This window comes from Hyalella azteca, unplaced genomic scaffold, assembly GCF_000764305.2.
Source record: "Hyalella azteca isolate HAZT.00-mixed unplaced genomic scaffold, Hazt_2.0.2 contig4664, whole genome shotgun sequence".
In the NCBI taxonomy this organism is placed as follows: domain Eukaryota; kingdom Metazoa; phylum Arthropoda; class Malacostraca; order Amphipoda; family Hyalellidae; genus Hyalella; species Hyalella azteca.
Genome location: NW_025934876.1, coordinates 166,500 through 190,494, shown reverse-complemented (window position 1 = coordinate 190,494; position 23,995 = coordinate 166,500). Strand labels below are relative to the sequence as shown.

The 23,995-nt window shown below is 38.3% G+C and overlaps 1 protein-coding gene across 2 annotated transcripts in view; it reads left to right on the top strand.

Moving 5' to 3' along the window:
- Positions 1 to 11,764, top strand: part of LOC108664930 (anion exchange protein 3) — a 53,313-nt gene extending 41,549 nt beyond the window's left edge. For both annotated transcript variants that reach the window (XM_047880111.1, XM_047880110.1), the window contains exons 16-20: positions 1,195 to 1,286; positions 1,450 to 1,572; positions 6,599 to 6,807; positions 7,340 to 7,513; positions 9,266 to 11,764. In XM_047880111.1, coding sequence (XP_047736067.1) covers positions 1,195 to 1,286; positions 1,450 to 1,572; positions 6,599 to 6,807; positions 7,340 to 7,513; positions 9,266 to 9,406 — 739 coding nt within the window. In that variant the 3' untranslated portion in view covers positions 9,407 to 11,764. The remainder of the gene's footprint in view (positions 1 to 1,194; positions 1,287 to 1,449; positions 1,573 to 6,598; positions 6,808 to 7,339; positions 7,514 to 9,265) is intronic.
- Positions 11,765 to 23,995: the final 12,231 nt, after the last annotated feature.

Sequence of the window (23,995 nt, the reverse complement as noted above, 5' to 3'; positions counted from 1 at the left end):
ACAACTAAGCTTCATAATCTATAATGTTCTCACAAGACTTGCCGTTTGAGCCTGGAATTATCCTCGTTGCACGGCTCTGAACACTATCAACTTAATTTGCGTCTTTCATAAAATTGGCTAACCACACAGCGTTTCAAAACTAAGTGCGGGCGTACGAGAGGGATAAACAGTGGCTTCATCGTTTCTGCAACTAGTAACTTGTAAGAGTGTCGGATCAGTAAAAGCCGTTTATTGGATATATTATTAACTTGCCCTTCAATATGCTTAGAAAATGTTAACTCCTAGATGACCTAAACACCAGAATCTTTTTCCACTGTCGATTTCTCAATCACTATTTCGTTGCAACCATGTCTTGTCATACTGTAAGCTTGCTGTTCATTGTTCCTACCAAGGTGAAGAAGTACTTCACACTTTTCAGCATTAAATCACAGCTGCCATTCATAAGCCCAGTCAACTAGGCTATCAAGATTATTTTGAATCTGTACTTTTTCCGACGCATACTTGACTTTATCATAAACTTTGGTGTCGTCAACATGCATGGAGCACACGCTTGATACTGCCTCCGACAGATCGTTTATGAACGCAATATCCTTGAATTCAATATAACCTTTGGTGTCATCAACATGCATGGAGCACACGCTTGACACTGCTTCTGACAGATCGTTTATAAACGCAACTAATAAATCAAGCCCGAGCACGCTTCCTTGTGGTACGCCGCTGAACACTGTTGCCCATTCTAACACAGCTTCATTAACTCTGACCCGTTGACGTCTGTCTAGTGTGTCTACCTACTAGTAACTAGAAGATCTCTGATCCATTCAGAAATTTCCCTCTATGCCCGAGGACTTTACTTTGCGTAATAGCCACTCGTATAGAACGATGTCAAATGCTCGTGCAAAATCGAGATACATTACTTCCAATGGTTCCTTTTCGTCAAGCAAGCGATTCTTGCTTAATCATGAGCATGCTTAAGCGGTGGCAGAGGACTCACTGCGGCTTTTATGGCTTTTAACACTAGACTTCATAGACTTTTACTGACTCAGGCGTACTTTAACACAGAAAGGACCATTAACTAAAAGGTTTAGTTGAGCAAAGCCTGGCCTCCAGCATGCGCCCTCAAAAAGTCACCATGTACGATGATATGCTGAGGTTCCATACTCGTTTTGTAAGTCCTATTTTTTTCTATTTCTCCAGACTGCTGATTTCTAAACCCGAGCGCAACTTGAAGAAAGGGTATAGTTTCCATTGGGATATCGTCGTTGTGACCATATGCAACGTTATTGCGGGTGAGAAAAAATAATTCTAAGTATATTATAGTTCCTGGTATACACTTCTTCTATCATTAGGTTGAATATTTAGAAGTGTCATTCCTTGTTAATTACTGATGCGTGTCCTCTAGTCGCATTTACTGTTGATGAGTACTATTTCATCTTGTTAATTGTGCCCCAGCGTTCCTTGGTGCTCCCTACATGACTCCCGCTGTTGTACGCACCCTGTCTCACGCGGCAGCTCTCGCCGTCCTGGATAGCAATGTGCCTCCTGGCGAGTCTCCAAAGGTTGTGGGCTATTTAGGTGAGTCGTTTTACTTGTTTGTAGTTTTCAGTTCATTCAGTAAAGCGTGATCCACACATTAAGCTTATAGTCAGTCTTGCACGTCATTCCAATTTTTACAGATGAGACTGTGCGTGTGGACTATATATATGACATTTTGCATGAAATTTTTAAGGTTTGACAAACCTTAAAGCTGTCTGACAAAAATAGTTCGTTCTGTTCTCTAGTCAGGAAGTATTTTAGAAGTTAAAAAATTTTTTTTAGAATTTATCTGATTTTTTGATAAGCACGACGACAGCACTAGTGTCATCAGTTACGAAATAAAATATTGCGGTACTATGTCGCATTAATAATGCGACATACATTGCATGTCGCATCCTTGAGATGATAGCTGCAGACCGTAATGGTAATTAGTTAGGCGTCAAGTACATTTAAAGTAGGTATAGTCTGTCTTTAGTCGGTCGGTTTATAGACGTGGTTCACTATTTTTTCACCTGTGTGAGTTAGGTCCGGGGTTTAAAGTGGTCATGATAGGTTGATGGTAGATTAGTTGCAGATTTAGATTAAAATGAGGCCAGGTGGCGGGATGAGAGTGCTGGTACACAATGATTAGTACCCCTAGTCCTCTGGCACTATATATAGTAATTAAAGACGAGTTATTTCGATGGGTATGGAAATTTTTTATGATATTAAAGATTTTGGATTTAGTTGCTCGATCGTCATGCAATTGCTTTAATTCTGTCAGGTTGGTTTCCGTAGTGGCTTACTTTAGGTGCGTATGTATAAGTTCTCGTATGGATAGGTTGGGCAAAAATCATAGAGGGTAACGGTGACAATGAATCACTGGTAAATTTCATATTAAATTTGAAAATTCTAGTTCCCATCCTTAGTTGAGAAAAGTCTCTAGTACATGAAAAAGAGAAGTCTGAACACAATCAAAATTGAAAATCTATCAGCTTACATCACTCAATCTTCCAAATTACCAGAAAGCGTTGATCCGTCGCAGTTCCGTTGAGTAGTACAACTGTCGTAAACGACCGTAATGTACGCACACGATTGCTGCCGTATTTCTAGAGGCCGTACAGCAGCTGTACCGCGCATCCCCGCTGGCGACGGTCGTTCATTCTCCATCGCCTTCGTGTCTCGCTGTTATAGATGTTTCATGGTCAGTCTGGCCGTAGGTTGTTTACTCGTACTGATCGTTTCATCGATGATGTTACTCAGAGCTCATTGCCGTACTTCTGCTGTTGGTGATCGTGGACCGTACTGCTATTGACGATGACTATGACCCTACCGCGCTAATGACCGTACCAATAATACAATTCTTGTGCAGTGTTCGAGACTTGAACCTTCATGATTACAGGCGTTCTAATCGTTGGACATCTCTTGGCTTCTCGCGTTGTCTTACGACTAAGTCACAACTGTAGCAATGAACGTTGACCGTACTAATAAGCGAAGTTACGGCCGTTACTCGTAGATTTCGGACGTTATTCGTTTTCTTGGATTTCGGACGGCGGCCATTTTTTTACCCCGACGTCCGGGTTCTGTCACCTGTGTCTGCGGAGATAGCTGCAGACCGTACTGACGTGACGGTCACATCCGTAGAACAACTGTTTGGCGCGAATTGTAGGGTCCTTATAAAGGCAGACATCTCGCACAGTCAAGCTTACCTTTCGATGTGACGCCGAATTCCTCAACTGATGGAATTTTCCTCGCGATTGGCTTGACAACGTTCAATGTAAACAACACCCGGTCCCACGGTCACGAAACAACCGCGTCCTACACACTCTATATCGCTTCCACCCATATTCCTATTCAACTCAACTTGCACACAAGCAATGTTCAATATTATTCATTGTATAAAACAAAGGCGGCATTATCTACGCTTTATTCAATAGCCTGGAAAGTTGAGGGCAAAGGCATCACCCTCGCAGGAAAGGGTTGATTGATGGGGGTAAGAAGTGCGAAAACACAATTATAAATAGTGAGGAAATGCAGGTGTATTGACAATAGAATTGTAAAAACAGAGGCACGGAAAAAGAAACGTTACAATATCCATGTGCCACGCACAAATAGTTGGGAGCCTGCTAATCCGGCAGTGTGAGAAGGTCCACATTTCTCAGCGGAACGTGTAGAAAAAACACGACGTGGCAAAGAGTGGCCAGAAAGAAGAAGCAGGGCATAAATGGAAAGGACAGTAGGAGATGAAAAAGGCGCAAGGTGCCTTTTTAATGGGAAGCTTGGGGTGATTAACACAGAGGGAATGTTAGATAGTTGATGGTTCTTTCTTTTTACATTTCGTAGCACTGATAAAGAAAAATAATATGTTCTCCATTCATATACAGGGTGTTTCAGAATTAAGTAACCCTTTTAATTTGTTAATAAATAAAAAACTAAGAACGTTATGAAGTTGAAACTTGTTTTATTTAAAAGAAGAACATTTTCATGGTAATATTGCATCATAGTTACGTCATTATCCTGTATAGCTTGCTAAATTTGTGTTTAATTATCAAGCCTTAAATTTTCATCATGATTCGCTACAGCAAAGAAGAAAGAACAAAAATTATCGCTACAGTCAGTAACGATGTCAATAACAGAAGTTCAACGTGATTACAGGATCCATTTCAAAACAAGGATCCTTCAAAAAACACATTTAAATATCTTTATCGAAAATTTGCGGATATCAAATATTAGCACTCTCGTCAGAAACACTAATGAAGGTTATGAAAGCAACGAAGAGAAGAGCCCTATTTTGTCAAAACAATTGTGGTGGGCATTTAAAAGATATTATATTTAAAAACTAGGATACAATATTACCATAAAAATGTTCTTCTTTTAAATAAAACAAGTTTCAACTTCATAACGTTCTTAGTTTTTTATTTATTAACAAATTAAAAGGGTTACTTAATTCTGAAACACCCTGTACATCTGTATCTTTTAATACGATTTTACTTTTTTTAGTCTGATGATGGTGTTGGGTGAATCGCTCGAGACTCAGTATTTGGGATCGAAGAGTCAATTCTCGGGTTTATATTGGGTCTCTCATCTTGTTTTTAACGTGAGTCACTCTCGTTAGTTTCGTTAGTCTGATCTCGGGTTTTGAACAAACTGCTCTAGGGCTTGTTTATTCAATAACTGACGACCAGGTGCAGATTACCCGTTTAATATGCGGTTGTTGTGTATGGGGGCTCAGAGTTACGTGTACTATGGTGTGGAACCTAGTACGAGTATTTTGGAACGGGCATTTGGGAAAACGGGTGTTGTCTAGCTTCGCCGTCTAGAGAGAATCCGAATTGAGTATATAGCTGGGTGTCCTATGTTTTAATGCTTGACTATGTGTTACGCGCTTGTTGACAGAGGCCTGTTTTTATAGCTGGGATGTCGCAAAGTTTCTGAAGATATGAAGTCGGACCAGAGTGTTTTTGTTTGTTTGTATAATTTGTCTTATCCTTAACTAATTCATTGTTTTTATTATGATCAATTCCATGAAAAATGAAATTATTTACTGAAGTGAAACAATGCTCACCTATCTTTAATTTATGTTAAGAGGTTTACACTTCACAGTAATATTTTACATGTCATTACTAATTTATTATTTATTCTGGAATAATTTCAAGTAATTTCTTCAATTTCTGAAAAAATGAAGGCGAAATTTATTATATTATTATATATATGAGTTATCACCAATTTGATGTATATTGGTGCACAAATTATCCACAGAAAATTAAAAGCCCCTTCAGATTCTAATTCTATGATTGATGCATGGCTACCAACTGACTATTTTTTATATTTTAGAAAGCACATGTCGTATGGACTGTAAACTTCGAATGAAAATGCACTATATAATTTTTTAATTCGTGTATAATAAACCTGATGACTTTCAACTGTTTTAGAACGCCAAATTACTTCAAATTCCAATCTTCTTAGTTGTTTATTTGGATCCCATTTTTCATGGGTGGTTGTGAACTCGTGATTGTCAATTATATTGTTGATAGTTTAAATATCTTGGTTGGAACTTCTCCAAACTCCATCGGGTGCTGGAAACCTGCAAAAAAATAATTTATTTTAGTATCTTAAATTCAAGTTAAATTTTGATAAGTGTATTAGTGCCGAAAAAACAAAATTAGATTATAATTATATAATTAGATGTTTTTCCTGATTTTAACACATGGTTTTCGATTTTTAAAAGTATTTAAAAGGAATAAATGCTTTATTTCGCCCTGAAAAAGTATTTTCAATTGAAATTTGCACACAAATTTGAAAAAATATACTTTATTCTGGATAGGAAAGGGTAACGAGATAAACAAACTGATCCCATATTTAGCTGCTGACATCATAAATATGGGGTCAGCAGCTGAAAATTAAGGGTACTTTTCCAGGGGCCGTATTATCAAAACTTCGTAAGTACGCAAAATCGACTTACGAGTGGCGTTGCTATGACAACGTAATACCTACTATCGGTGGTATTATAAAAAAATTTGCGCGGGAAAAAATTTAGGCTTTTAGCTAAGACTTGCGTACGAAAGTTTTGATAATGCCAAAATTAGGGTGTATTTACGTACCACAGAACTTCTTTGTCGTAAGTACAAAAAGTTACGAAGTTTTGATAATCCGGCCCCTGGGCAGTTAACTAAACGTGGTGGAAAATTGTAGACTTAAAAGTAGCAGCATCGATATTATTAAATAACTAAAATTTTCAAATAAATTAATGAAAAAAGTGACAGTAGGTTAGAAAGTGAAGGGAGTAAATCGCAATAAAATACAAGTGAAAGTAGATGAGGGGGGTGAGGTTTATCAGAAATCCATTCGGGTGTGACCAGAAACCGGACGTAAGCGTAAATTGCAATTTTTATATAAACTAACTACTTTTTCAAACGACATAGCAATTCGCGTTTTTCTTCTTACATCTTCTTACTTAACTTAACTTCACTATTATACCTGAAGGATGCCCTCTAAACAGAAGTACGAATAAATGTTTAATAAATGTTGAGAGGTTAAACCTACCTGCTATTTCATCTCGTACTGGTACTTGACATTTTTCCCACAGAACAACGAGTCAGCGGCGTACTAGTGGCTGTGCTGGTTGGGCTGTCAATCTTCCTGTCGCCTCTCTTAAATTTGATTCCGAACTCTGTGCTGTTCGGTGTCTTCCTATATATGGGAGCCGTAGGCGCCGTTGGCATCCAGTTCCTGGAGCGCGTTATTCATTTCTTCATTCCGGTCAAACATCACTATAATGTGCCCTACGTTAAAGAGGTGAGAATATGGAAGGTTGTTTCTCTGTGCCTCAGGTTGAGGTGATTAAGCTGTGGTTGTGGGCTCGACTATCATACTAGGGTATGAAGAGACTTGCGGACTATCATCCTAGCTAGTCTATACGGACCTATCATTAATAGGTTATGATGAGACTTGCGTCGAAGAATCAAGGATGCAGTTATGGGCTGAAAATATGTTGATACTTGATGGTATAACATAGCCTTACATGGAGTATGATGACGATGAGTTTGAAACTGAGATGACCGAATATAAGAAAAACTGAGGAAATATCATCAGGTTTCTTATCTGACCAGTTAATGTTTGTAAAAATGTGTTACCTTCAAGTGGATGATAAATGTGAGTTGTATGTTAATGATGAGTCTGAAATAATTAAACCACCATGCAGCATATCTCAAGAGAGTTCATATATAACTAATGACATGGAAGGTAAAATAAAATTCTAATCAACACACTTATGTTTACCGTAAATGTAACGGTCTATTAATTTTTCTCATAAATCTCCCAAAAACAGGTGCCCACTTGGAAAATGCACCTATACACGCTGGTGCAGATCGCTGTGATGGTGGTGCTGTGGGTCGTGAAGGGGTCAAAGGTTTCTATCTGCTTTCCTTTTATCCTTCTCTGCCTCATTCCCATCAGATTCTTCGTCTTTCCCCGAATTTTCTCTTCTAAAGAACTTCAAGCTGTGAGTTGATCTAATATTATTGATATGTTACTTTAGGCTCATTTTTCAATGACGCTGTTCGATTGCAATGCCTTGCGATGGATTTTTCCTCATCCGTTTTGATGCAAATCTACCGATTTCAAACCTCCAACGATTCAAATCTTTTCTTACATAACTCAGCAGTAACTTAAAATAAATATTCAATAACAATATTCACCATATTCATGATAATATTGTGAGCTTTTGATCACGAATCCTGCTGAAATTTCGATAGCTTTGATGTTAAACGTAATATTTTACACAATTTCCCCTATTGTGCAAAAATATCTATTCTTGTCTCCTTTTCAAGTTCATGGAAATATTCCATGCATTCTTATCGTAATTTTTTTTAATCGTCAGAACTCAACTGTACCCCAGATGGCAGAATTTTCTTATTGAAACACTTACGAATAATGACCAGAGAATGCATTATATTCCAATTTGCTAGGAATCAAAACTCTTCAGATGACGTTAATAGATCAAAAGCAGGTATCATCAAGGATTTATAATATTTTTAACGACGTTTCGAATGTATCAACATCCGTTTTCAAGTTAATAGAAGCATTGATGAATGAAATTATGGTGGACATAAGTACACAATACATGTAAATAGGATACAACAAGGAGATTTTAAACGGAAAATGACTGAAAACTATCTCAAAGTTCAGAAAATTTTAGTAGTTTGAAAACGGATAGCTGGATTTGGCCATCCACCGTCGGTCGGTTAATATACTGACGCCACTGCACAATGATGATGCTGGTGGGTTCCTCCAGCACTGCATGAACTTGAAGACGATGCTGGTGGGTTCCTCCAGCGCAGTGTGAGCGACGGTCTTGTGAGCTTGTCTCAAGGGTTCCCCTGTCCTCCAGACTGTAGGTGCATGGCAGCTGAGACGGTTTCAATGTCGTGGTTGTTAGTCCAATAACTTCAATGTAGTCTAAATTATGAAAAAAATTATCGATGTATTCGACTGGCTTGGTGATACCTTTGACAACAATGCCAAGTTCCTGACTATCCGGAATAATGTACCTTGCAAAAAATGCGAGAGTTCTCCAAGAAGCCTATGTAATCTGTAAATTTTACTGCAATGAAGGGTGTAGAAGGGTAACTACCATGACATTGAGACCGTCTCACCTGTCACCTACAGTCTGGAGGACAGGGGAGCCCCTTGAGACAAGCTCAAAAGACCGTCGCTCGCACGGTGCTGGAGGAACCCACCGGCATCATCATTGTGCAGCTATGGCGCCAGTATTAACCGACCGACAATGGCTGGCCAAATCCAGCTATCCGTTTTCAAACTACCAAAATTGTCTTAACTTCGAGATAGTTTTCAGAGTCATTTTCCGCTTAAAGTTTCCTTGTTGTATCCTATTTACATGTATTGTGAACTTATGTCCACCTAAATTTCATTCTTCAATGCTTCTATTAACTTGAAAATATATCTTGATACATTCGAAACGTCGTTAAATATATCATAAATCTTTGCTGAGACCTGCTTTTTGGTCTGTCAACGTCATATGAGAATATTTGATTCCTTGAAAATTAGAATATAATACATTCTCTGGTCATTATTCGTACGTGTTTCAATATATTCGTACGTTTCAATACAATGAACAAATATGCTGCTAAACATTATCTGCAGTATATACCAAAAACATTCAATTATGAAGAAAAATTTATCTTTGACGTGTTATTTTTGCGCAAATTTGTTATTTTTGATCGCGTGATTGCAGCTGGACGGCGTTGCACCCCCACCAAGCGACGGCGACGAGCCTGACTTTTATGAGGAGGCGCACAACATTCGCTCCCCCAGCGTCTACGAAGACGATGAGGGTGGCAAAGACCTGCTCTACAAAGAGAGCTGCAGGCTCTGAGAGCGCAAAATTCCGCCTTCCGAGTATTCTGCACACTCGTTGAGCTTACACGGTTGTCAGTTCGTCGTCATCTTCTTGTTCTGTCATCCGTCGATTTTCAGTTACCTCACGGCTCCACACTCTACTATTGAGCCGTAACACTGCATCTATAACGTGAAAATTTAACTACTTTTCCCCGGGCAAAAATCTCGAAACACCTTTTTATCAACAACAACAAAAAAATAATAATAAGAATCCAAGAATATATTGGAAAATATTTCTATATTATTTTTTGAGGCTTAGTAAATCAGTCCAGCGGAACCACGCCATACTGTGGTCGTCGTCACTTACGGCCAAACTGCCTTACAAACGTCTTCACTTACGACCAAACTGCCTTACAAACGTCTTCACTTACGACCAAACTGCCTTACAAACGTCTTCACTTACGACCAAACTGCCTTACATTAAACGTCTTCACTTACGATCAAACTGCCATACAAACGTCTTCACTTACGACCAAACTGCCTCACGAAGGTTTTCACTTACGACCAAAATGCCTTACGGAGTGTCTCATCAGAGAAAAAAAATTGGTATCTGCTGTACGATCGTGCTTAGCTGTATGACTCTGAGCTCTGGTAAAATGCAGTGGATCTACAAAAAATGGGTCGGATCTTTGACTTGGCCAAAGCCAAAATGAAAATTATCGAAAGACGGATGGTTGCTAACGTTGAGTTAACTGAGAATTGGTTGTTTATTTCCTACTTAAATTAATTTATTTAATTTAGTGATGCATTGAAGTTTGGACGCAGTTATATTTCTTTTATTCAAGAATTGTTTGAATAATCCAGCCCGCAGAAAAATTGCTGGTATTGACGTTACTAGAAGAAATCATATTTCCCGCAACAATCGTAGGGATATTTGTTACTCAGTGACTCAATCAATTACTCAATCTTAATTCACCCATATTGATTCGGCGTCGTTCCTGTAGTCCAAGATGAACCACAACGCAGGAACAAGAGTAATTTTTTACTCATTATTTATGACAAAAAAATCATAGTTCCGCTGCAATTTATCCCAATCGCCTAAATTCATCCTAATGTCCCTAGGCATTCTTGATCTCAAAGTTAAGTATGCGAGTAGCTTACATCCCTCATAAGCTATCTTGGTCGCACTATAGGCATTCTGTCGTCTTCAGTAGGTCTTCTGATTAAAAATGTTGCCTGACTAATTTAGAGTCTTTCGTGCTGATACACATCATTATTCGAAGAAATGTCTTCGATTTAATGAATGGTTTTTGACAAACGGATAAGCAAGTTATTTCATTTTAATATGACTAAGTACGTATATATATTTAAGAGATTCATTAATCATATCCGCTATGCGTTGCCTTGGGGAGTAGTCAGTTCGTATGAGTTGTCTTCTTGAAAAGCAAAATTCAGTAATAATATAATGATTTGGGTGAGTAAATTAAAAATTAGCTTCCTAATGAAAATTATCCCGCGATTGTCCTGTTATACATAGCGTGCTTCTGTTTATGTCTTGTACCTTTTGTTTTGAATTATTATCCTTTATTTGTTTCCTGTTCCCCATCTCACTTGAAGCTCTATGTCCCTTCAGCTATCATCAAACTAATTACAGTATTCAATTTTCATCTGATTCGATCCATTCACTTGAATCGCATGTCTTTTTTGGTTTTAAAAACTCGCGCTTATTCATAAAGGATCACTCTGCTAAGCTACACAAATGAAAGCGTTCTCGAGTGGCATAGGTTAACGCGATGAAGACCTAAATCCTGTTTACTGTGTTTTTTCCAAATGCATCTTCCCCCAATTTTGCATCTTTAGTTGCATGTTTGCCGACGTAATTCATTCGGATTGAACGTGTCCCGCGAGAAATCTCTTGGAGACACACTTTTGAACTATTTTATTTGCTTAATTTGAACTGGTCAACCATTGTACCAACCTGATTCATATGCTGCTAATAAGTTGTAACAACGACTGCATGTTGCCAAGTCTCAATCTATCGTACGCTAAGTATCGCAATAAACTTAATGAAATAATTAGATCGGCCGCCTTATCAATTTTCTTAATCTCGGGACATCAATCTTTTATTCTAGATTATAATTTAGTTCTCGTCTTAGTTATTGATATATAAGATATTTTAGGTATGGTTACGCATATATGAGAGAATTAATGAAAATATAATATAATTAATATATAATAAAATTGATGTATTCTACTTCAATCCATGAATTTCAGTTATAGCTATGTATCATTTCAAATGTTAGGCTGTTCTACTATTTACTTTCGTTCTTTCTGTTATGCTGCGGTAATTCACGTAATGTAATTCATGCTTGAAAAAAATATTCTCCGAATGGTGTTTGGTATTTGTACTTCTCCCTTCAATTCACGGCAGCTTCGTGTAGAGGCTGCTGCTCGGAGGCGAAAGTAAAAAATTATCTCAACCTTTCGAAATCTTTCATAAATAAGCGCAGCAAAGGTTTTCTCCATTGTAGACCAGTTATTTTTGAGTTGTTTCTAAAGAGTGGGAGCTTGCTGGTTGTGGAGGCCATGCCGTTGTTTGAACATATTGTTTGTGCAAATGGCATTTACTATTCAATGAGCCAAATTAACCGTCGTGAGCACTTAGACTGGTAGCGCTAATTCATAAGTATAGTACTTTGCTGAGCTCATCGCATTTTAGTCGATTCTCGGATAGGATACAAGTCTGATTTTTTCCTTGGATGGAATACGAGTCTGAACAGCTATTTAGTTGTTGCCCGTGTGCAGTGTCAAAAAGTTTAAAAAAAATGCGTACAAAGTTATTGCGGAGATGAGTTTTGTTTATTTTTTCTATGCGAGCAAGCGACATCAATTTTTTTTAACCAATTAGAATATCAGGCATTTCACAGGTAGCTTTATTTACGTAGATATTTTTGGCCGAGAAAAAGTATCCTTTACAAGCAAGCTTATTACTCAACAAATTTACATCTAACTAAATAGACCGGTAAAATCTTACAGGTCATATTATATAGTAAAGTATAGTAACTTCGACGTTGAAGAATAGGCATGGTTAGGCCTTTCGCCGATTCTTGTACTTTCCGTGACTTGTTCGCTGATCTAAAAACTGGCCTTTTGACCAGACCTTTCCCCCTGACGGTGATTTGAAATCATTACTAAACTTACATTTGTTCTGGAGGGTAATAGGCATTTCGAGGCTAAACGTAAGCTCCTGCATGGCCTCGTCTCGTCTGTTCTTGAACGCCTTCAAAATCGGAGCATCAGCAATATACTCAGGAAGACTGTTCTACATGTCGGTGACTAGAAGCGAGAAGAAGAGTTGTCGCGTGGATGAGTTGCGCCGCAGTTTTTTTACCTTATTGTCGTGGCCCCTGATGTTGGTTCTTGTTTCAAATTTTAGGAATACTACTGGGACCTGGTATAAACCAAAAGTCAGTGAGGTCGCCGCGCAAACGTCGAAAACAGAGACTTGGAAGCTTCATAATTTCTAATTTTTCTTCATAAGACTTGCCCTTTAATCCTGGAACTATCCTTGCCGCACGTCTTTGAAAAATCTCGACTAAATTTTTTGTCCGTCTCAAGTTTAGGTGAATTCGTAGGAGCCTGAACATCTAGGAACTCGAATGAGCGCCTGCATGATTATCCCAAGCAGTTTGGTGGCTTTTTAATTTCCGTTCCACTACGCCTAGAAATTTTCAGCTCCTTGTCGAAATAAACTCCCTGACCTTATTCCACTGTCGACTTTTTAATCATTACTCCCTAGCAGAGCTAGGCAGCGCTACTTTGAAATGTAGCGGCCGCTACCGCTACCGCTACATGCTCTAAATGTAGCGGGTGCTACCGCTACCGCTACAAATGTTTATATGTAGCGCCGCTACCGCTACTGAAAATGTAGCGGCCGCTACATGTAGCGCGCTACTGTCCACCTCTGGTAACAACTAACATGTTGACACTAGTAACAGGCTGAGGTTGACAACATTACACCGAAATCTTGCGTACAGTTTTATTCTGTAATAAATATTATGTATGTATCATGCTGGTTTTTAAATAATATTTAATACTATTAAGTAAAATCTAAAGGCTTTATCTATAAATGTAGCGGTAGCGCCGTAGCGGCAAAACCTCATATCGCTACTTAAATATGTAGCGGGCGCCTTCGCTACCGCTACAATTGCTTAAATGTTGCGCCGCTATCGCTCCTGAAAATGTAGCGGCCGCTAGTAGTGGCCGTTACATGTAGCGCGCTACTGCCCACCTCTGTTCACTAGTAGCAACCATGTCTTCTCATGCTGTAAGCTTGCTGTTCATTGTTCTTCCCGATGTGAAGTACTCATCACTTGCTAGCTCAAAATTGTTTGGAGTGAGATAATGTTTAAGCGTGATGCACAGACGAGAACAAGGAAGAAGTTTATTATGGCACTTAAACAGGGACACTCCTAAATTAAATATAAATAAATAGGAAGACTATTTAATATTATGTCACTTTTATATGGAAATAGCTGTCAACAGCATGGCGGGCGTGAGAGAGGACGCTTGCTCTATTTAAATTCCCGGCGATGTCGCCTGACGGCTCCAGGTAAAGTTTGCATTACATTCTTAGACGATCCTGAATTGCATATTCATATTTGCCGAATACCAGAACTTTGAATTATTGTACGACTATCGGTTATAAATAATTATTAAACTGGCCCTGAATAACTGGCTTAAACTTGCTCATCACTATTGTCTTAAAATTCATCACTATTGTGTTCGTTGTTGAAATTTCGATAGGGTTAACGAGTAAGAATTGGACGTAATTAAGGTATCTGATGGTTTAAATATAATGTCTTATTTGGATGATAACCTCTGGAACCACTATACATTTTAGTGATGCACAAACATGGTCCATAACTCATCACATGATCGCACTGTACGGCACAACAAAACTTTTATAACTTTGGATCAATGTTACACTTAGGCGCTAATCTTACCTCAGCTGGCAGCGTATAAATTTATTGAAATTTTATTTATCTTTTCGAACTTATCAGTGTCCATAATTTTCATGGAGATTCGATAAACGCGATAGTCGGAAAATGCATCTAATGGGCTTTTTCACTAAATAGTATATTTTATTAGCATTTTTTCATCACGGTAGAAATGCCGTGCTACAATTCATTTAAAGCACATGTTTTATTTGTTCTGAATGTTGACTAACAAAAATTAAGGATTCGGAAAATTTCCAAGTAATTTTATAAGTAAAATATCATAATGGTTTATATCCGGATATTTTGATTGGTTTAGTAGCTTGCTCAATATTGATTCAACCTGAAAAATTTGTTCGTAATTTCTTATTTTTTGCATCGGTGATCGTTGCCTCCTTCCTATAGAGTATAGATTGAGCTCAACTTTGCTCCGAATCTTTTTCATGAAAGTATGGTTAATTTAGTGTTTTCATAGCTCGCATGTACACGGTGCCGGTGGACTTGCGATTTAAGTAAACAAGAGATGTAAATATGTGAAAAGGTTTTTTCGTAAAAATATTTAGGCTGGTCAGTCTATTTCATCGAAAAAATAACAATGATTGAGCTCAACCAAGCGAAACAATTAACATCTTTTGTAATTATTGAGACCCATTTACCATTGCATTGCAACAAATTAGTACTCCTGAGATATTTTTTAATGACGCGCTCAAAGAAATTTAATTTCAGGGGTAACATGTTTAGAATATCGCCTCGTGAAATAATTGATTGTGGTATCACCTCAGCATAGGAGCTGTGGAGCACGATCGAAAATCAGCCGAAAGTCTTTCAGTCGTCTTCATTTTAATTGAATGTTTTTGAATTTCCGCTGAGAAAAAGATTTGCACAATTTAAATTTTTCATGACTTCTAAATCAATGGATTCTGAATCTGGCTTCGCCAGCTACGATGATTACCGCTGGCTTGAAGAAAAGTTGACATTAAGCTTGCACTGGAATTTAAAATGCATATTAATCCAAGGTAAAGAATGCCTTTAAATTTATCGGTATGAGCTTTCAAATTGCAACCTGTGTCGGGTGTAGTATACTGTAAAATTTTTGGGCCTACGACATTCCCAATTTCATCAATCCCAAATTGAGAAAAGGAGCGATACTGCGAGATACTCTCAATTACTCATATATAAAATATAAGTAATGTCCAGATCTGTACCAAACAACAAATAAATCCTCTATAGTCTATACCATCCACATTCTCGCGAATCTCTGTGGGTTTAACTGCAATGTTCAAAAATTGTCTGTGTGACTATAAATAATTGTGGCAAGCACCCTCTTTAAGAACCGAAATTGAAAATGGAAGAATTGGAACTTAATGAAAATTAAGATAAGCATGTTCAATTATTCATACAAAATATTTTCTTTCTTCCTTGACTTATCAAAAATTAGCATTGAGTCTTGCGAGAGTACGGGTAAAAATAATTCATTCAAAATTAGCAGCGAGTCTTGCGATAAAACGGCTAAAAAATTATTCATTCAAAACCTATTATTGAGCTCGTCGATGATCAAATCGTAATCGATCCGGAAATCATTATCATTTTATCGAAGTTTATACTATACGCAAATGCGACATCATTTTAGTTGCGAAAGCTTGTGCGTCCAGGAACAAGGTAGAGGAAATTCTGGCCATTGATTCAATGCGGTACGCTTCGCTAGGTTAATTAACGGTCCCGAGACGTTGTAGTCCAACGTTTTTTTTTTGAGTGATTTTTGGTGTCTAAAACTTGGGAAAATATTATACGCTTGGTTTCAATGAAGGGGTTCATTTCATTCAGGTTCCGTTACATGGAAGCTAAAATAGAAAACGTGTAATGAATTAATCAATGGAATTTCTCGAATAAATCATAAGCGCAAATCAAGTTGATATGGGAACAAAAAAAAAAATTGTTGTGGCTGAGATGATATTATTAACATTATAAATACTGCATTGTGTAGCATGATATCAATTGATCGAACAATTAACCAAACGATTTCGTAGATTTAATGAATATTTGATTGAGACTTGACCCATATAAACGCCAATTTCCTTTGACCAGGGGCCATACTTTCAAAACTCGCTAAGTGAACGTCAGTACTTACGCTCTATTTTCTTGTCTATGATTGGTGGATTTTGCTTGAAAGGCCATCAATGATTGGCTGATGAACTTACGATCTCTTAACTTTTTTGAAAGTATGGGCCCAGCTGCATAACGAAGGCTACAACACCCTATACCATCTACTTCGGTCTACCGGTCTACAATCTACATCTATTCCACCAATTCTCTTGGATCCAGTGTCATCGCTGCTTTCAGTTTCAGTTGCATGGTTTTCATGGCTGTAATTTAATTATTGTGGCATTGCTGCTATTAAATAATGTTACATTCCGTTCATGACTGTAATTGACGAAAATAATCGGTCGCATGTGATGCATATAGTTTATTTGTACGAGTGAAACATTATTTTTTTTGCCATCTTCAACGAGCTGTCACTTGAACCGACAAGCACTTGTTATAAATGAACAATTATTTACTTATGAGCCTTTAGGGCTGGTTCAGAAGTGTCCGTTACTGTTCTTTTGGAATTTGATAATAAGTGAAATGTATTTTAAGCACCAAGCAATGACTGACCGAAATCTGCATCCGACTTCCATTTGCAAATAATGTAAAAGAAATGTTCTTTCCGTGTTTCCTTGTGTTTTCTTTTAGCCTGCAAAAAAGTATTAATTTGCATAGATTATTATACTATATTATATTATATTATATTTTGTTATATTATAATATATTATATTATATTATATTATATTATATTATATTATATTATATTATATTATATTNCGATGTACGGGATAACTGCGCGTCCCGATGTACGGGATAACTGCGCGTCCCGATGTACGGGATAACTGCGCGTCCCGATGTACGGGATAACTGCGCGTCCCGATGTACGGGATAACTGCGCGTCCCGATGTACGGGATAACTGCGCGTCCCGATGTACGGGATAACTGCGCGTCCCGATGTACGGGATAACTGCGCGTCCCGATGTACGGGATAACTGCGCGTCCCGATGTACGGGATAACTGCGCGTCCCGATGTACGGGATAACTGCGCGTCCCGATGTACGGGATAACTGCGCGTCCCGATGTACGGGATAACTGCGCGTCCCGATGTACGGGATAACTGCGCGTCCCGATGTACGGGATAACTGCGCGTCCCGGTGTACGGGATAACTGCGCGTCCCGATGTACGGGATAACTGCGCGTCCCGATGTACGGGATAACTGCGCGTCCCGGTGTACGGGATAACTGCGCGTCCCGGTGTACGGGATAACTGCGCGTCCCGGTGTACGGGATAACTGCGCGTCCCGGTGTACGGGATAATTGCTTAGCCCGTTAATCAGGATGCGAAACATTAGTCTCGTTTCGAAAATGGTTCAACTTCTTTGACAGTGAGCTAAAATAGATTCTGTTTATGTTCACGAATTTGAAATAGAAAATTAATAATACTGTAATCTACCTGTGAAACTGAAACAGATAGATAGCAATCACTTCGTTGACTAAAACTGTTTTGTAATTACTGTTGACTATAATATGAGTTGAGTTTCTCCTGTTCCTTAACGAATCAAAGTAGTTCATTTTAAAAATCACAAGTTTAAACCTTAGTTGAAATAGAACAAACTGTCGGCTACCTTTGTTCATTCATAGAGACATCAGTTTTCATTTATATGATAACAATGTTCAAGAACACAGTTCTGATCGCTGAATAACTTTACAATAATTCATCTGTGGATTATTATTTTCAAAGCATTGATGAAATATTTGAACATAACCCCTCGCCAGTTTAATTGACGTCAATACCTCCGATGTTAATTCAGGTAATGGTCAGGGCTATTATGATGTGGCCTTAATTTATTTCCAACAACAAGAATTCTACGAACAGGCTAAAACCAGGAGTTTTAAAGAAAAATTGCTTGAAATATTTTCAAGAGTTGAATTGGAGACAAAATTTTTTGTTAATTAAATAATTTTGACTTGTAAAAAGTGTTTAATGATGAGCCTTTCTAAGCAGTTGGATACGAGATAATAGCTCATACAACTCCTCAGAATATATATACGTAAGCTATAACGTGCTCTATTTGAATTTGTGTAAGAATATGATCATTTCTGATAAAGCAATCTAAGATAATATTGTGAATTACTGCTATAAATTATTACATATAAAAATACATATAAAATTTTTCGAAGCCCCGTCCGTAGTTAACGTTGTAGTCAAAGTTTTTATCGCCTGCTGGCACCTCGCAGTGGTGAAGGATGCAAGGCTGAGTTCCGAGTGTGGTTGTTCACAGTAAATGCCACACTAAACGGCATACTATAGAGGCGCGGCTCTCGCCTCCCAAGAAAGGCTATCTCGCTCATCCACACACACGGTAAAGCTTTACATCACACTCCACTGTGTCTGCAACAATCAGGCACTTCCTCTTTCATGGTTTAGCAGAATCTGAGTCTATCAATTCCTCACCATCATCAGCTCCCATCATCTTTGTTACTAGGTACTGGAATTGACACATAAACCTCATATTGCTTTAAACTTGTTATTGTTAAATCGTGTGCCGATAATTAATACAAGCACTTGGGCTGCGTTTAAAGTCGGAAGCGATAGTCAGTGCGTGATTAAGCATCCACCAGCTCTTTCGACGATCAAACTATTGCTCTGTCACTTCGTCCGATTCTGGTCTGCTGAAAATTTTCAGGTACGGGATGGTCATATGCTGAAGTAATTAAGACTAAACACCTAACAGGAACCGTTGTTTTGTGATGAATGCTTTAACATTAACATCAGACATTGTTCTGGGATCCGCCGCATTAGAATAAATTACTTTGTAAAAAAATTAAATCAATATAAATATTGTTCTTGATGATGATTATTAAAAATATCCAGGTCATAAGTGTTCAAACCCTATAAATGGCTAATCTAATCTAAGGAATTTTATAAGCTTGGAATACGAGCTCACAGAGATTGGATACGTAAGCTTATATTTGTACTCTTCACTTAATTATTAGAATCGAATTTTTTCCAATGTGAATATTGCAAATCGTGGCAGAATTTCCGTATGCGAGACAGGATTTCCGTTCATTGTTGTGGCGCTTGCGTGATGGTTTTGTTGGGGCAACCTTCAAGCGAGTTGGGTGGACGAACTTTTGTTTGCCTTGATTTTTTCTATTTACTCTATTTTTATGCTCTAATAAATTAAAATTTATATTTGAATAAGAATTTAAGGTGATTGTAGCTAGGCCAATATACCAATTATTTTTAACTTGAAATTTCCATATAATAAGCAATTAAATGCTAACAAACCTTATGTTGGTGTTAAAAACTAATCGTTTGAATTACAATCTTCTTGCTAAACGTTATTGTAGTTAGCTTAAAAATCGCTAAAATGATGAGTATGTTGAGTATTACTTATTTATTATAGCACCGTATACTTTACCGGCGTTGACCATTCCTGATCCAGTGATCACAAAACACAATTTTGAAGATGATGAAATAGCTGTAATCAAAAGCAAGTCAGCCATGACCGATGTTCACTTGTCGCAGCAGGTTATTACTTTTAAAGTAAACTTAACATCGGTGAATCGAGTTGCCCAATACATAGGAGATCCACCATATTTATTGCCAAATACAGTAGGAAATCCACAAAAAAAATTTCAAAGTTTAGGGTCTAACCCTCCCCCTCAGATAAAGGTTAATTTTGATGAATTTCGATTGTCAAAAATGAGGCCATTCAGATGATATATAGGGGTGCGTCAAGAGCACCAAAGTTTTAGTATTATTTGCTTGCATGAAACGCGTCAAAATTGTTAAATAACCAACTTTGAGACCTGATAAGTCAATCATTGCCGTAGAGAGAAGCTGTTATTATACATTGTTGCTTCTTGTAGTGTACTAACTACATTATGAAAGATTAGTGATTGCCAAACTTTTCTTTCAGTAATTACGGTGATCAAAAATTAGCAAGACAGCAATTGTAGATATTGTCATGCCTTCAGGAGAATTGACCACTGTCACCAGTCATTTTTGCTAACTCAAATTTACTTATTAGATAGCAGTACTGTTTTTAGACTGAATGCAACTGCAGAATCTATCAAAGCTAACTGCCTAAGTAAATGATTAGTTCTCTGCATGCATGTGATAGCACGCTTCTGCTTATCTGTCGAAACTGGTGTAGTTAACAGGTTACCAGTATTGTTATATTCACTGGCTAATGACTGAATCAGAATACTACAATTTCCAAACTTTTGTGATTTTTCAAAGCATCAGCACAATACGTTTATGACCAGATGCAGTCATGGCATTGTCGTGTTGTATGTATGTGTTCCGCCGCATGCATTGCTGGCATTACCAGCAAGTTCAGTGGTGCTGGTCCCCTTCTTGATAAAAAAATATATACCGAAGCCTGCTTTAGTTGCAGACATCACAATATAGAAATATCCGTTGTGTAAATAAATCCTACGAATTACAGGAGGCTTGTGCATTTTGATCATGTCCACGAACTGAAAGTCAATATTAAGCAATCGTAATAAATTCTTCAAGTCATTTTAAGTCAAGTCAAAGACATTTTAATTTTACATGTCTGCATTTTGGAACTCGTAAAAAGCAGTGGCAGCATCACATAGACCTTTTGATCTTTTCTTAGAATTTTCCAAAGAACTACAGATATTTTATGAAATAAATCATCATGGATCGTTCACATATATTTTTATTTTCGTGGATATACCTTCAGTGCGTTAGCGAGTGTTTGCACGCTAAAATATCCGACAAAGGCCAGCACTCGCACTCACACCTTCAAACACGCTCCGCCATTGATTATATCCGATAATAAATGCTCACATTGACCTCGATACCAAATTAAATATAAATTTTTTAAAATGTAATCGGTGTTCTGCGTTCAGATCTCATTATTGGCTGCGTGGTTGCATCGCTCACGCGTGGATGCTCGTTGCGCTTGCCACGGAAACCAATTCAAGTCCTGTGAACTTCTTGCTTGCTATCGTGTGTTATTATTATAATTGAAGTTATTCGCTAACCTCGTGTAGAAGTTAATTCGTATCACACACGCGTGGCAAAATTTCCAGAAAATAATATCATGGCTAGAGTCAAATACTATTTTTAATTCGCCAAATCGAGTATGAGCTCAGTCATAGTAACGTGGGTAAAACTTTTGTACTTAGTTTCACCCAAGGTTTAACGACTTAGTCTGTGCCTTACTAAAACTTAATCAAATAAATCATTAGAATTCTACATAGAATTTTTAAGAAATTCCGAAACCACAACTAATATGGCCAATTCTTCTCGCTTCGAAGCACCGACATGTGGAACAGCCTCCCTGATTACATCGTTGACGCTCCAAGTATAAACGCGTTCAAGAACAGACTAGATAAAGCTATGGAAAAATATATGTTCAGATTTGAAATGCCACCATATCGAACCCGGTGAAAGTCGAGTAGCTATTTCAAACTAACGTCAGTCTTGAAAATATCCGGTCAAGTGACAAGATTTTAGATCTTCTGTGAGCAAGGCACGAAAAGTTCAATTGGTTCGGCGACAGGCCACATCAGGCCTACTCTCTAGCGCCGACATCACTATGTTATTTTATGTACGTAATGTAGTTTGTAGTCAGGTAAACCAGAGCACTGAAAATCACTTCTTTTTTACATTTAATCATGTTCAAAATACGATTCATACCTATTTAATCACTCATATAATGTTTTTATAATTTAATTCTAGTATTTCGACATGAAGAACTCTAATCTATTTTTCCATCGTGATTATTCTTGGTACAAAAAGATATATTCCATTGATAAATCGTGTTCTATTTGTAATTACCTGAAGCTTTCAATCGCTCGGGTGAAATCTCGAGTTCAGAATTTTTTGTCGATGAAACCGGTTCTTAATTCTGGTTCTGGGGACCTGACTCCAGGCAGCGATCCCTAAATGTCAGCCGCTGATTTATTGCGGCCTGGTCGAGAAGGGGGATCCCCTCCTTGTCTTCTTAACCGCAGATGCTCATAAAGCTTCTTCTTGAACTACGCCGAATGAAAAGTTCAAAGTTTAACCCTAAGCAAAAGATGTGTGGGAGTTGACAGTAAAAGACGCGCTGGAACTCATGGAAAATTTAGGCATTTACTGTAATTGTTCAGATGAGTCTTATTCGAAGAGAAAGCCTATATGAGTTATTGAAGTTATGCCAGTAATTTTGCCAGCAGTAAAATAGCAGTTCAAAATTGGAGTCTTTTTTCAAGAAAGATGAAAAGATTGACAGGAAAAATCCCAGTTATTTTGGCGGATTTACGTACATTCGAGTAGAGAGACAAGTTTTTGGAATAAAATAAAAGCGTCGCATTTTGTTTGAATATTAATTTTAAACATGGCATTTTCAAATTCTAGCGTTATGAATATGCCTAGAGGTCATTATAGAAAATTCTGTTTAAAGTTCTTTATATTCAGATAATACCTTTAAATTGTTTTACTTAGATGAATTTTTCAATTCTGCTCCCCATTTTTGAGATGCATGGGTTGAGCTCGTTGGTAATTTTTAGATATTTTCATCCAACAAGCTTAAACTAGCTTAAAAATCGCTCGACCTAAAGTCGGGAGCGCCCCTAACAAAATTCGGGGACAGCCTAGGGTTCGGCCGAATAAAAACCCGGCGCAGAGTCATTCTGGGTCTGCTTAGCCATCCGATCGAAATCAGTTTCTGGTCAGAATCTCCTTTCCGACTTTAAAGTAACCTCAGAGTATGAAAAGAGTAGGCCGAGCCGAGTCATACCGAGCTAACAAGCTGCCCAGGTGCTGTCCTTTGAACCCTGAGCCGAAGCGAACATAGAGCAGCTGATTTACGAGCGGTCCGAGTCCTAGGCGGTTCCTTATTCAGGGTCGCCACCAACTCAAAATTTGATAGAGGTTCCCCGCATGCAACCCGATACCCTAGCGACGAATTAAGGTGGAGTAGCTACCGTCGTCGCAGAGGCGTGCACCTTACCATTCGTGACATCGGCGTCCGACCCAACACCTTTGAGCTGCTATGTGATATTATATGGTTACCTGCGCCTCGTTTACGGTCGTTGCTGTCACCATGTATTGCCATGGATCGGTTGCTGTATTATACAATATGTTCGTCAAATTGAGCGATGTCTTCACCAGACTTTTGACACCGGCAATATAAACGTTCGACTGGATAGCGTCGACGACCCATCGGCAAGCGATCTGAACAACCTGCTGCCCAGCTTTGGCATGGTTTGTCACGTGACCTTGCCGCCGCACGACATGGGCGGACTGCAGGACGTTGTCATCATGCCCGCTGACCTTCAAGTTATCGAGTCGGACATCATCGAGATTGCAATATAGGACCGTCGATTACTGCAGTAGACGGTGCCATGTGTGCGCCCGGTGTCAGCGTACAAAACCGATACCTGTCGTCCGTGGCGCGGTCTCGACGGCGATGGCTCACGCGAAAAGCTGCAGTCTTCCCGACGTACCCGACTATGTCAGCCTGACTCATGGTTTGCACTCTCATTCAACGATCGGGTGCAACTCTGCAATACCGGGT